The 14,113-nt window shown below is 37.6% G+C and overlaps 1 protein-coding gene across 4 annotated transcripts in view; it reads right to left on the reverse strand.

The window, feature by feature from the left end:
* Window positions 1-1,538: 1,538 nt before the first annotated feature.
* Window positions 1,539-14,113, reverse strand: part of DGKB (diacylglycerol kinase beta) — a 1,179,919-nt gene continuing 1,167,344 nt past the window's right edge. For all 4 annotated transcript variants that reach the window (XM_053714112.1, XM_053714113.1, XM_053714111.1 and 1 more), the window contains one exon: window positions 1,539-1,646. In XM_053714112.1, coding sequence (XP_053570087.1) covers window positions 1,539-1,646 — 108 coding nt within the window. The remainder of the gene's footprint in view (window positions 1,647-14,113) is intronic.

The raw sequence follows: 14,113 nt of genomic DNA on the forward strand, positions 1-14,113 counted from the left end.
TCTCATCCGATTGACTGATTTGAATTTGAATTCAAGGGACGCCATTTTTAATTGCGTACCTTGAATTCCTATTCAGTGTACGGCGGAGATCGTATGAAGAGGATCCTCCATGCTCCATGGCTCCGCAGTTGCCGGTCTTCAGTTCCAGAGTCGCCGGTCTTCGGTTCCAGCGTCGCCGGTCTTCAACTCCGCCCTCCGCTCCGCGCTGGCTGGTTCCTGGAAGAAGAAAGAAGAGGTCGCCGCTTGGAAGAGGACCTTCTCCGCTGAACTTCAGGACAGGTGAGGACCACTTGGGGGTTAGACTTAGGGTTTTTTAAGGGGTTTTTGGGGGGATTTATTTTATTTAGATAGGGTGGGCAGCAAAAGAGCTGAATGCCCTTTTAAAGGCAATGCCCAACAAATGCCCTTTTCAGGGCAATGGGTAGTTTAGCTTTTTTAGTGTTAGTATTTTTTTGGGGGGGGTTTGGTGGGTGGGGGGTTCTTACTGGTAGGGGGGGCTGTGTGTATTTTTTTTTGCAAAAGAGCTGATTATCTTGGGGCAAAGCCCTGCAAAAAGTCCTTTTAAGGGCTACTGGTAGTTGATTAGATTAGGGGGTGTTTTTATTTTGGGGGGCGTTTTTATTTTCATAGGGATTAGGTGTAATTTATTTAAAATTTTGTAATTTTATTTTTATTTTCTGCAAACTTAGATTTTTTTTATTTTCTGTAATTCTTGCTTAAAGGGACAGTCTACTCCTGAAGTTTGATTAGACTGTTTCTTTAATTTATACTTAGTTTATTTGTATTTTAAAAGTAGTATTTTGTAAATTAGGTAATTTTAGTTTATTTAGGGGGGGTTAGTTTAGGGGGGGTTAGGTTAGGGGTTAGGTTTATTGCGTTGTGGGCTATGGCGGTTTAGGGGTTAATACTTGATTAGGTTTATTGTGTTGTGGGTTAATGGTGGATTAGGGGTTAATAGTTTTAATAGGTAGTTTGCAATTTTGGGGTTGGCGGAATTAGGGGTTAATAATTTAGTTATTACTTGCGGTGTGGGTTTGATGGTGGATATAGGGGTTAATAGTTTAAATAGGCATATTGCGTTGTGGGGGGTTGTTGGTCTAGGGGTTAATACATTTAATATTAGTAATGAGAGGGGGGGATTGCGGATATAGGGATTTTACATGTCAGGCTTATTTTTGGGAGGCGTGTTAGACTTTTCCGGGAGATTTGTTATTTTTTTTACTTTTCTTGGGCGCCGGCAGTTTCTAAAGTGCCGTAAGTCACTGGCGACTCCAGAAATTTGTATTTACGCTCATTTCTGGACATCGCTAGTTTATCAGACTTACGGCACTTTATGAACTGCCGGCGGGGTTTATGTAATACCCCGATGTGCGAGGTTAAATTACGGATGGCGCAGGTCCCCACGCTTGCGCCGAAACCTGCGCCGTATATTTGATCTCGCCCCCAGTTGTTAAAAAAACAAAACTTCTATTGAAGAAATCAGTCAACATATATTAAAGACCAATACAATCAATATTCTTTGCAAAGCACAAGCTGAACTATTCCTTGCTTCTGTTTCTGGTTCCTTTGATAAGAGATGTGAAGAGACTGGTTTTTGGAGGAGGACCCATTAACATAGGAGCTTGGTTCTTGTGAGTAATTTTAATCTGAAAGTGAAAAAAAAAATATATATAAAATAATATATATTATCTTATTTTAGTAAAACCAAAAATATTAGACTATATTTGCATTTAAACAAGCATTAAATACAGAAGAATTGCAAAATCAACATAAGTACAGTAAAAGACAATGCAATAACATTTACTCTAATACTAATACCAAAATATCACAAAAAGCAGTAAAAGCTTGCAAAAATAAAACGTTCTTGATAAAGCCAAAGTCATCGGAGAAACGTACGTCGGAGCAGAGTGTTAATATATACACAGACAATTACATGACACAAGGCGGGACTCTTGTGGGTGGTCTTACCAACATCGGCTTTAAGATCAGTGGAGAACGTCAAGTGGCAGGTAGAGTTTCCCATCCATAGAGCTGTTGTATTTAGTTACAGACATCTGTCGTAGCCTATTTATTAGTGCCCTGTATCATTGCTTTTATTAATAATAATAAATAATTAATATTTTTGGCAACTTCGGGTTTCTGTAGCCGCTACCCGACATGGCCCCTGCACTGGAGCTACAGTGTGAAATAAGCAGGTGCATAACATATTAGCCCCCAAAAAACAATAACAGTTGTTAATTATACTAACATCTCCCTGAAAGAAATCAATTCAACATTGTTACTCAAAAATTTCAGAATTCACAATGACTTATGAGCGCCTCTTCTTAGAGCAGCAAGTTGCAAGTTCAGCTCAATTATAATTAAGGAGGCTACATTTATCTTGCAACTGTCCTCTAAACATAGAATGAGCTTCACTGTCAGTTATACAGCATCACAAATTCATAAAAAGTATACACACACTATAAAATAGCTCACTCTATTTCCAAAGTTGCTGAGGTTATAATTGTTTTAAACTCTTAGTAATAAGTTCCCTTTTGATGTGCAAAATTTCATGTATTGTGCACTTCAAAGGACATGAAACACATTTTTTTCTTTCTTGATTCAGATAGAAGATGCAATTTTAAACAAATTTCATATTTACTTCTAATATCTAATTTAATTAATTCTCTTGGTATCTTTTGTTTAGGCAGGCTCAGGAGCAGCAATGATAGTAGCTAATTGGTAGCTGCACATATATGCCTCTTATCACTGGCCTAGGTACCGAATCACACTAGTTAGAGTTTCTATTAAAGTCAATGGAGGCACTAGGTATTTCCATACAATCTATGCACCAACTGCAAGGCTATACATGTAATCTTACTCACCTACTAATTTGTGCTCTTTTTATTTTTTTTGGTGTAATCCCTTTTAATAAATATGACTATGAGATCTAATTTGGGACAGAAAAGGTACACGTTGTGTGAATTTTACTTTGATATATTATGGCCTCAAATCTTTAGAATATTGTCAGATAAATTGCTCCATGGCTATTTGACAACTGTATGATTACTATTGACTTTATAAATCACTACCAGGTGCAATACATGTCTTACTACTGGTATATAAGGGTGCAGTAAGATTATTAGCAAACCTTCCATATCTGTGTCAAGATTAGTAATCTAACATACAAAACTGCATGATCAGGGGCCTAGTTACCTGAAGGAGCATCACATGAAAACACATTCATCTAGACCTACATGTGAAAATCTGTTAATAATCCCCAGAAGATATTTAGCTACTGCAGCACAAAAATACTCGAACTCTATACCTAGTAAAGTCAGATACTGTATACCTTTCCTTGGACATATTTAAAAATGTGAAGGCATTTTTGTTCACTAAATCCTTCTATATTACACTATAAATATCTATATTTTCTATTATAAATTGATGATTACACGTTTTTACTCTATTTTTATGTAATTATTTTACCTCTACTACTACTAATAACAATAATAATAATAAAATATGTAAATAATAAAAAAGATTATTTTAATAATTTCTGAAAAGCCCCAAAAAACAAAATTTATGCTTTCCTGATAAATTTCTTTCTTTACGGACATGGAGAGTCCACAACGTCATTCCAATTACTAGTGGGATATTCACTCCTGGCCAGCAGGAGGAGGCAAAGAGCACCACAGCAAAGCTGTTAAGTGTCACTTCCCTTACCCATAACCCCCAGTCATTCAGCTGAAGGGAAATGGAAAAAAAAACACAAAGGTGCCTGAGTTTTAACAAAAAATACTGTCTGGAAAGAAATTTATCAGGTAAGCATAAATTTTGTTTTCTTTCCTAAGACATGGAGAGTCCACTACATCATTCCAATTACTAGTGGGAAACAATACCCAAGCTAGAGGACACGGAATGAATAGGGAGGGAGAATAAGACAGGCAGACCTAAACAGAAGGCACCACTGCTTGAAGAACCTTTCCCTCAAAGGAAGCCTCAGCTGAGGCAAAAGTATCAAATTTGTATAATTTGGAAAAGGTATGCAGAGAGGACCAAGTTGCAGCCTTGCAAATCTGTTCCACAGAAGCTTAATTTTGAAAACCCAAGAAGAAGAGACAGCCCTAGTGGAATGAGCTGTAAGTCTCACAGGAGGCTGCTATCCAAAAGCAAAATGAATCATACTTCTCAACCAGAGGGAAAGAGAAGTAGAAGTAGCCTTCTGACCTTTACGCTTTCCAGAGAAACAAACAAACAGGGCAGAAGACTGGTAAAAATCCTTAGTAGCCTGTAGGTAGAATTTTAGAGTGCGCACCACATCCAATTTGTGCAACAGACGTTCCTTATGAGAGGAAGGATTAGGACAGAGAGAAGGAACAACAATCTCCTGATTAATATTTCTATCCGAAACCACCTTAGGGAGAAACCCCAATTTAGTATGAAGTACCACCTTATCCGCATGAAAAATAAGGTAAGGCGAATCACACTGCAAAGCTGAGAGTTTGGAAACTCTCCGAGCAGAAGAAATAGCCTTAAGAAACAAAACCTTCCAAGATAATAGTTTAATATCTATGGAATGCATTGGCTCAAATGGAGCCTGCTGCAAAACTCTAAGAACTAGGTTAAGGCTCCAAGGAGGAACAACAGATTTAAAAACAGGCCTGATTCTAAGTAGGGCCTGACAAAAGAATTGAACACCTGGCACATCCGCCAGACGCTTATGTAAAAGAATAGATAATGCAGAAATCTGACCTTTCAGAGAACTGACTGACAATCCTTTCTCCAGACCATCCTGGAGAAAAGACAACATTCTAGGAATCCTGAACATACTCCAAGAGTAGCCCTTCAATTTACACCAATAAACGTATTTACACCAAACCTTATGGTAAATCTTACGAGCAACAGGCTTGGGAGCATGAATCATAGTATCAATAACAGACTCAGAAAACCCACACTTAGCCAGAACTAAGCGTTCAATCTCCATGCAGTCAGCTTCAGAAAAACAAGATTTGGATGGAGGAAAGGACCCTGAGTTAGAAGGTCCTACCTCAGAGGTAACCTCCAAGGCGGAAGAGATGACATCTTCACTAAGTCCGCAAACCAGATCCTGTGAGGCCATGCAGGAGCTATTAGAATTACAGACGCTCTCTTTTGTTTGATACAAGCAATGACTCGTGGAAGGAAAGCAAACGGAGGAAACAGGTATGCTAGACCAAAGTCCCAAGAAACCACCAGAGCATCTATCAGGGTGGCCTGAGGAACTCTTGACTTTGAATCATACCTTGGAAGCTTGGCGTTCTGACAAGACGCCATCAGATCCAACTCTGGCAGCCCCACTTGTGGGATAACCTGGAGAAGCAATGACTCGTGGAAGGAGAGCAAATGGAGGAAACAGGTATGCTAGACCAAAGTCCCAAGAAACCACCAGAGCATCTATCAGGGTGGCCTGAGAAACTCTTGACTTTGAATCATACCTTGGAAGCTTGGCGTTCTGACGAGATGCCATCAGATCCAACTCTGGCACCCCCCACTTGAAGGATAACCTGGAGAACACCTCCGGATGGAGAGCCCACTCCCCGGTATGAAAGGTCTGTCTGCTCAGAAAATCCACCTCCCAGTTGTCCACTCCTGGAATGTGGATGGCAGATAGAAGACAATTGTGAGCTTCCGCCCACTGCAGAATGTGAGTCACCTCCTTCATGGCCAAGGAACTCTGAGTTCCTCCCTGGTGGTTCATGTAAGCCACTGAGGTGATGTCCGATTGGAACCTGATAAACCAGGCTAAGGACAACTGAGGCCAGGTCATCAGAGCATTGAAGATCACTCTCAACTCCAAGATGTTTATTGGAAGAAAAGACTCCCCCCGAGTCCACAGGCCCTGAGACTTTAACGAGTCCCAGACTGCTCCCATCCGTGGTCACAATCACCCAGGAAGGTCTCTGGAAGCATGTGCCCTTAGACAGATGATCCTGAGAAATCCACCATGAGAGTCTCTTTTCAACTGGTCAAGATCTATCCTCTGAGATATATCCGAATGGTCTCTGTTCCATTATCTGAGCATGCATAATTGCAGAGCTCTCAAATGGAATCCAGCAAAGGGAATGATGTCCATGGAAGCGACCATAAGACCAATTACCTCCAATTACCTCCATACATTGAGCCACTGAGTAGACTGTAGAGAGAGGCAAGTAGTGACAAGCTTGGATCGTCAGAAATTTTTTAAAAGATAGATAATCGATGAAGGTCCCTAAGAAAACCACCCTTGTAGCTGGAACAACCGAACTCTTCTCCATATTCACTTTCCAGCCGTGGGAACGTAGAAAAGACAACAAGATCTCTGTATGAGAGTTTGTTTGTTGAAAACATGGCACCTGAACCAATATGTTATCCAGAGACCTGACAACTGCTAAGAGAGCCCTCAGAACCTTGTAGCTGGAACAAGGGAACTCTTCTCCATATTCACTTTCCAGCCATGGGAACATAGAAAAGAAAACAAGATCTCTGTATGAGAGTTTGTTTGTTGAAAACATGGCACCTGACAACTGCCAAGAGAGCCCTCAGAACCTTTGAAAAGATTCTGGGAGCTGTGGCAAGGCCAAACGGAAGAGCCACAAACTAACGACTAGATTTAGAGTTTTGTCAGTAACGACCCGCGTATCTAACGCTGGCTTTTTTCTGGCCGCACCTTTAAAATAACTCTGGTATTGAGAGTCCACAGAATGGCTGCGTTAGGCTCCAAAAAAGGAGCGTAGAGCATATTTAACGCAACTTCAACTCTCGATACCAGAGTTGCTTACGGACGCGGCCAGCCTCAAAAACGTGCTCATGCACGATTCCCCCATAGGAAACAATGGGGCTGTTTGAGCTGAAAAAAACCTAACACCTGCAAAAAAGCCGCGTTCAGCTCCTAACGCAGCCCCATTGTTTCCTAAGGGGAAACACTTCCTAAGTCTGCACCTAACACCCTAACATGTACCCCGAGTCTAAACACCCCTAACCTTACACTTATTAACCCCTATTCTGCTGCCCCTGCTATCGCCGACCCCTGCATATTATTATTAACCCCTAATCTGCCGCTCCGTAAACCGTCTCTACTTACATTATCCCTATGTACCCCTAATCTGCTGCCCCTAACACCGCCGACCCCTATATTATATTTATTAACCTCTAATCTGCCCCCCACAACGTCGCCTCCACCTGCCTACACTTATTAACCCCTAATCTGCTGAGCGGACCGCACCCGCTATTATTATAAAGCTATTAACCCCTAATCCGCCTCACTAACCCTATAATAAATAGTATTAACCCCTAATCTGCCCTCCCTAACATCGCCGACACCTAACTTCAATTATTAACCCCTAATCTGCTGACTGGAGCTCACCGCTATTCTAATAAATGTATTAACCCCTAAAGCTAAGTCTAACCCTAACACTAACACCCCCCTAAATTAAATATAATTTTAACCTAACGAAATTAATTAACTCTTATTAAATAAATTATTCCTATTTAAAGCTAAATACTTACCTGTAAAATAAATCCTAATATAGCTACAATATAAATTATAATTATATTATAGCTATTTTAGGATTAATATTTATTTTACAGGTAACTTTGTATTTATTTTAACCAGGTACAATAGCTATTAAATAGTTAAGAACTATTTAATAGCTAAAATAGTTAAAATAATTACAAATTTACCTGTAAAATAAATCCTAACCTAAGTTACAATTAAACCTAACACTACACTATCAATAAATAAATTAAATACAATTCCTACAAATAAATACAATGAAATAAACTAACTAAAGTACAAAAAATAAAAAAGAACTAAGTTACAAAAAATAAAAAAATATTTACAAACATTAGAAATATATTTACCTCTCTCTGACAACCCCAATCAAATAGGATGTAAATTTGCTAAGTAGATATCTGAATGTGTGAGGCTGCTGTTTATGTATGTATGCTAATATAAGGGAACACCGTAATTACCGTGGTATGATCAATATATATAGGTATTGCAATAGACCCACAGCAGGGATAAAGGGGGAAGAAGGAGGAAAGGAATATATATGCAAAGAAATTGTTGCGTTCAGGACATTAGGATAAGGGGAATAAAACAGAGTAGAGACTATTAATAAACGCTCAGGCCAACCTGTTAATATTATCTCTCTCTACAAGCACTATATGCTATAGATGACCAAAATTAAATAAATAAGCTTATACCAAAACTATAAAATATAACTGACCCCATATAGGTTACTACTAACCCCCCATATATTGCACTAAACACAGGAGTTGCCAACTCCATAACCTTACTGCACTTAGTAGCACATATAAAATTCTGTCACAGGTACACAGTTTGCTATAGCCTCTGCCCCTTTCGGCAGAACACCTTATTCATAGTTATCTTTTTTTTTTTTTTTTTTTCTTTCCCTCTTTTTTCTCCTCTCTCTCTTTCCTCTCCTGCTCTCTGTGTTCCCTTTTACACTCTGCACACCTAACACTCACAACTGCACTTTCTGTTTCCCTTGCTCTAGTTTTTCTTTTTTTGTCTATTTTTTATGGACAAATTTCTAGGGATTAGTAGAACAGATACAGGCACAATGCCACCTAAAATGAAGGACAGAAAGCCTAGATCTAGTATAAGCAGTTTAGAGACAGGGATAGCTGATTTCTCACCTGGCCATAGTACTGCTATTGACACAAACAATCTGGTAAAACAAATTTCTGAATTATTTCTACCACAGTTTGAGGGAGTGAAATTAGAATTAATGACCCTAACAAGTGAACTCAAACAAATATCTAATAGACTTGGAGAAATTGAAAATAGAATATCTGATATTGAGGATCTCCAACATACACATCAAACTACACTGAATGCTCAGGCCAAGTCTATAGAAGTTTTGCAAGCACGAGTAGATGACCTAGAAGATAGGTCAAGGAGAAATAATTTAAAAATAATAGGACTTCCAGAGACACCTGATTTTGCAGACCTTATGAAATTTGTTAAAATAACTCTACCTGAAATTTTGGATATGCCACAAAACAGTTCAGAGATTTTAGTTGAAAGGGTTCACAGGCTGGGCACAAATGTTAGGAAAGATAATTCAATTAAATATAAAAGACCAGTGCTAGTGAAATTTTTGAATTTTCAGGATAAGCAGAATTTCTTAGCCTATTATAGGAAAAAAGCTAGTCTAGAAATTAATAAAGAACGTATTTTTTTATTTCAAGATTTTTCGGCTGAAACTGGAAATAGGAGGAGAGTAATGGCTCCGTGGTGTACACAGTTGATCAATGCAGGCTATCAAGCTATAATGATATACCCTGCAAAAATCAAAATGTTTACAGACAACAAGATAATCATGTTGAATACAGTAGAAGAGGTTAAACAGTTTATGGAGAACAAAAAAATCTCCACAGAATAAATGTCTAGACTAATGGTAATTCCAAGAAGTGGTTATGGTCTGGCTACTTTGTCTCTCTTTTCTTCTCTTTTTTTTTTTTTTTGTTTGTTCCTTTTTTTTTTTTTTTTTTTCTCTTTCCCCCTCCTCTATCCCTCTCTCACCCGCCCTCTCCTCTCCCCCCCCTCCGCCGATCACCTTTTGACTCAGTTGCTCTGATTAAAAAGATAAATATATAAATGAATAAATTTATTAACCTGGTCTCCTGGAATGTGGGCGGATTTTCCTCCCCTGCCAAGAGGAAAAAAATAATTCACCATCTTAAAAAATATAAACCAGATATAGCTTTCCTACAGGAAACGCATCTGAGCCTACAGGAAACTGAGAAACTAAAAATAGGATGGGTTGGGGAGGTAATTGCGACTCCAGCAATGAAAAGAAAAAGAGGGGTTGTATGTATTTTCAACAAAAATCTAGAATTTCAGGTAATATCGCAAGATAAAGATGTAGAAGGAAGGTATTTGATCTTAGAAATAGAGATCAATAAGTCCCGATATACGCTATGTAATCTGTATGCCCCAAATGAGTGCCAAATAGAATTCTGGGACCAGTTATTTGTCAAATTAATTAATTCAATAGATTCCCATTTAATCATTGGGGGGGATTTTAATAGTGTATTTACACCACAGCTGGATAGGCTTAGAACTAGTGGCTCATATAGGTCCAAAAAAGAGGCTAAGATACTGATCTCTTTTGCGAAAAGTCTCAAAGTAAAAGATATATGGAGAACTCAACACCCAGATGAGAAAATGTTCACATGCGAGTCTAAATCCTACCGCACTTTTTCAAGAATAGACATGTTTTTAGTGTCCGAAAATTTATTACAACTAGAAATTAAGACAGATATAAAGAGCATAGTGATTTCAGACCATGCAATTATCTCTATGTCGATCCAGCTGCGGGATAAAAATGAGGGACAGTGTGGCAAATTTTTTTTTCCATCTTTTTTATATTCTAATATTAATTTTAGAAATTGGCTAATCCATAAATGGAGGGATTATGTTTCTTTTAACAAAGATTATCAGTCTAAAACAGAAATTTTTTGGGAGGCGGGGAAGGCCTATCTTAGAGGGGAAATAAAGGCATATATGGTCAAAAGGAAAAGAAAACTAAGAGCAAGGGATCTCCAATTAACAAATCAACTTAAAAATAAAATGGTAAAATATATTAATGAATCTAATAAGAACAATTGGGAATCTTATCAAAGAGCGAAAATAGAGAGAGAGACCTTCCTAACGCAATATCAGCTACAAGAGGAGCTTAAAAACAAAGCAACCTTTGGTACTTTCTCCCCAAAAACAGCCAAAATGCTTTCAAATATATCTAAAAATAGGAAAAAAAAAAACTATATTGGGACAATTATAACAGAGGGCACTAAGTACAATACTCCGAAAGAGATTAACAGACAATTCCAGCTATTCTTTCAAAAACTGTACTCTCCGGTAGAGGTAAATAAGGACGCGAAAAATTGTTTCTGGGAAAATCTTAAAATTCCAAAAATATCCTCAGAACAACTAGCGTCAATAAATAAAGAGATTACGGTAGAGGAGACATGGAAGGCAATCAAAGAGCTAGCTTTAGGGAAAGCTCCCGGTCCCGATCAATTGCCAAGTGAATTCTATAAAGTGCTTTCAGAAGAGATTGCCCCGATATTAACTGAACTATTTAATAAATATTTTATGAACAGTTTAAAACCTTCCCAAACTTTTAGTGCTTCAAATATTATACTCATATTAAAAAAAGATAAGGATCCCAATCAAATGGACTCATACAGACCAATTTCACTGCTTAATAGTGATTATAAGCTTATGGCTAGTATCCTAGCTGCGCGTCTTAAAGAAAGTTTGGGAGATGTTATACACCCAGATCAAACCGGGTTTATTCCCGGCAGGACAGCACAGAAAAACATAAGAAAAGCGATGACTCTAATTGAATATGTATTGGGATCCCATGGGGCAGAGTCGGATGCTAAGCATGATTTTGCATTACTAACAGTCGACGCTGAAAAGGCCTTTGACTCTGTCCTATGGGATCATCTATTAACGGCGTTAAAGAAATTTGGCTATACAGGTCATTTTCAAAAATTAATTTCTATATTATATCAAAATCCAATTTCATATCTCTCGACAAATAACATCTTATCCCCTCCTATTATATTGTATAAAGGGACAAGACAGGGATGCCCCCTGTCTCCGCTACTATTCAACATAGCAATCGAACCACTAGCGATTAAATGTCGGGAAGTATTGGAAGGTATAAAAATTAAACAGCATAAAGCTATTCTGTCACTGTATGCTGACGATATTTTATTTTACATAAGGGACTCAAACAAAAATATTCCAAATCTGGTAGATATATTAGCGGAGTTCAGTAAATTTGCTGGGTACAGAATAAATCTTGCCAAATCAGAGATCCTATGGATTATTAAAAATAAAAACAGTTTAATAGAGAATCCATTTAAACTAGCTGAAAAAAATATTAAATATCTTGGAATAATTATTTCTAGGAATCCAGAGGAATGGTATGACATAAATTATACTTCGATATGGAAAAAATGTTCCTCTGAAATACAGAAATGGAGTAAATTACCACTATCTTTGTCGGCAAGGATAGCATTAATAAAAATGCGTACATTGCCTAAAATTTTATTCCTTATTCAGCATATACCTGCCTTCTTACGTAAGGCAGATATACAAAAATTTAATGCTTGCTGTTCTCGCTTTCTTTGGCTACCAAAAAAATCACGAATCTCCTTGGCAAGGCTAACACATCCAAAAGATTTGGGTGGATTTGCATTTCCTAACCTAACAAATTACAATCTTGCATCTATGGCCAGAATTGCTATGGATTGGCTAACTGAATCCAACTATGTCACAAATATAGATATAGAAGAGGCCATAGTTTTTCCATATGCTTTAAAAGCACTACTCCACAGTGTCAAATTTAAAGAGGTAAAAGGATATGTCCCAAAATTTACAACTTATAATGTAATCATAGCATGGTACAAAATCTGTAATCTCCTAGAAGTGAATCATTCGCTCTCTAAATTTCTACCTATTATAGGAAACCCAGATTTTGAGAGCGGATGTACATCACCCGCTTTCAGGAAATGGTCAACAAATAATCTGAAATTCTTGGAACAGGCTGTGGACCCCCTTAATAAGCACATGAAAACGTTCGAAGTATTAAGTAGAGAGTTCAACCTGGATAAGAGGTCATTTTTTGCATACTTACAATTGAGGCATTTTTACTATAAACAGGAACCTTTGGAGGCAGATGCCTGGTCGCTGGGCCCACTAGATGATATTATTGCTAGATTTTCTGTAGGTAATCACTCTATCTCATATATCTACAGAATATTAATACTTAAAGAGGCCAAAGTTAAGGTAAATAAGCTGTTTCACTTTTGGAAATTAGATATCCCGGAAATTGATTTGAATTTTTTTCAACAGAGCTTTGATAGAGTAAGAAAGTTCTCAAATAATATGGCAATAAGAGAGTCACACTTAAAACTTCTTAATAGAGCATACCTGACACCTAGCAGAATGGGTAAATGGAAAGGAGATATGGCTTGCTTCAGATGTAAATTCCCTGCAGCCGATTTGTTTCATGTCTTTTATGCATGTCCAAAAATTTCTCAACTATGGAAACAAATAGAATTCTGGCTTAATAGATTTCTCCCAGTTAAAATTCGGCTTAAACCCTTACATATCTTCTTTCTGGTACATGGTCAAGTGCAGAATAAGTCCCTGATTAATACTACAATCCTGTTAGTTAGACAGAGGATTTTAAGGGCCTGGAAGGATAAAAACGCTCCTAGTATAGCTGTAGTAATTCAAGATGTAACTTATCAAATGGCCTTAGATCAGAATGACCAACTAATTTTTACAGAGAATAAAATAAAAAAGTACATGGCGAAATGGGATAAAGTGATCTTAGATCAGCCCAGAGAGGCACAGCTGCAGCTATTAGGCCATTTTCGAAGTTCACCAGAATTTCTACAATTACTACTAACAGATGAGTATCCAGAATTTTGGAGACAACAATTCCTTTGAGGATGGGGCGGGGGAGGGTGTTGGGGGGGAGATGGAGGAGAGTGGGAGAGATTTTCCCTTTTTTTTTTTTTTCTTTCCCCTCTTTTCTTCTTTTTTTTTTTTTTTTTTTTTTCTCTTTTTCTGATCTAGCAAATAAACAATGCTTTGCACATAGGGAATGTCGTGTCTAGATCTAAATAAGTTTTTTCCCTCTCTTTATAAATATAAAAACAGTAAGGAGTTATATTTTTGATAAACTGACAGACTATTTACGATATACTGTTGTATGATGTAAATGTAAAGCTATATTTTGTTCTTTTTTTTTTTCTTTGTCTAACAATGTTTTGTCTGTCACCAAGAAAATTACTGTAATAAAAATTATATTTAAAAAAAAAAAAAAAAGAAATATATTACAACAATTTTAATTAACCTACTCTAAGCCCCCTAATAAAATAACAAAGCCCCCCAAAATAAAAAAATGCCCTACCCTATTCTAAATTACTAAAGTTCAAAGCTCTTTTACCTTACCAGCCCTGAACAGGGCCCTTTGCGGGGCATGCCCCAAGAAGTTCAGCTCTTTTAGCTGTAAAAAAAAAACATACAATACCCCCCCCAACAATACAACCCACCACC

The sequence above is a fragment of the Bombina bombina genome, chromosome 5 (genome assembly GCF_027579735.1).
Source record: "Bombina bombina isolate aBomBom1 chromosome 5, aBomBom1.pri, whole genome shotgun sequence".
In the NCBI taxonomy this organism is placed as follows: domain Eukaryota; kingdom Metazoa; phylum Chordata; class Amphibia; order Anura; family Bombinatoridae; genus Bombina; species Bombina bombina.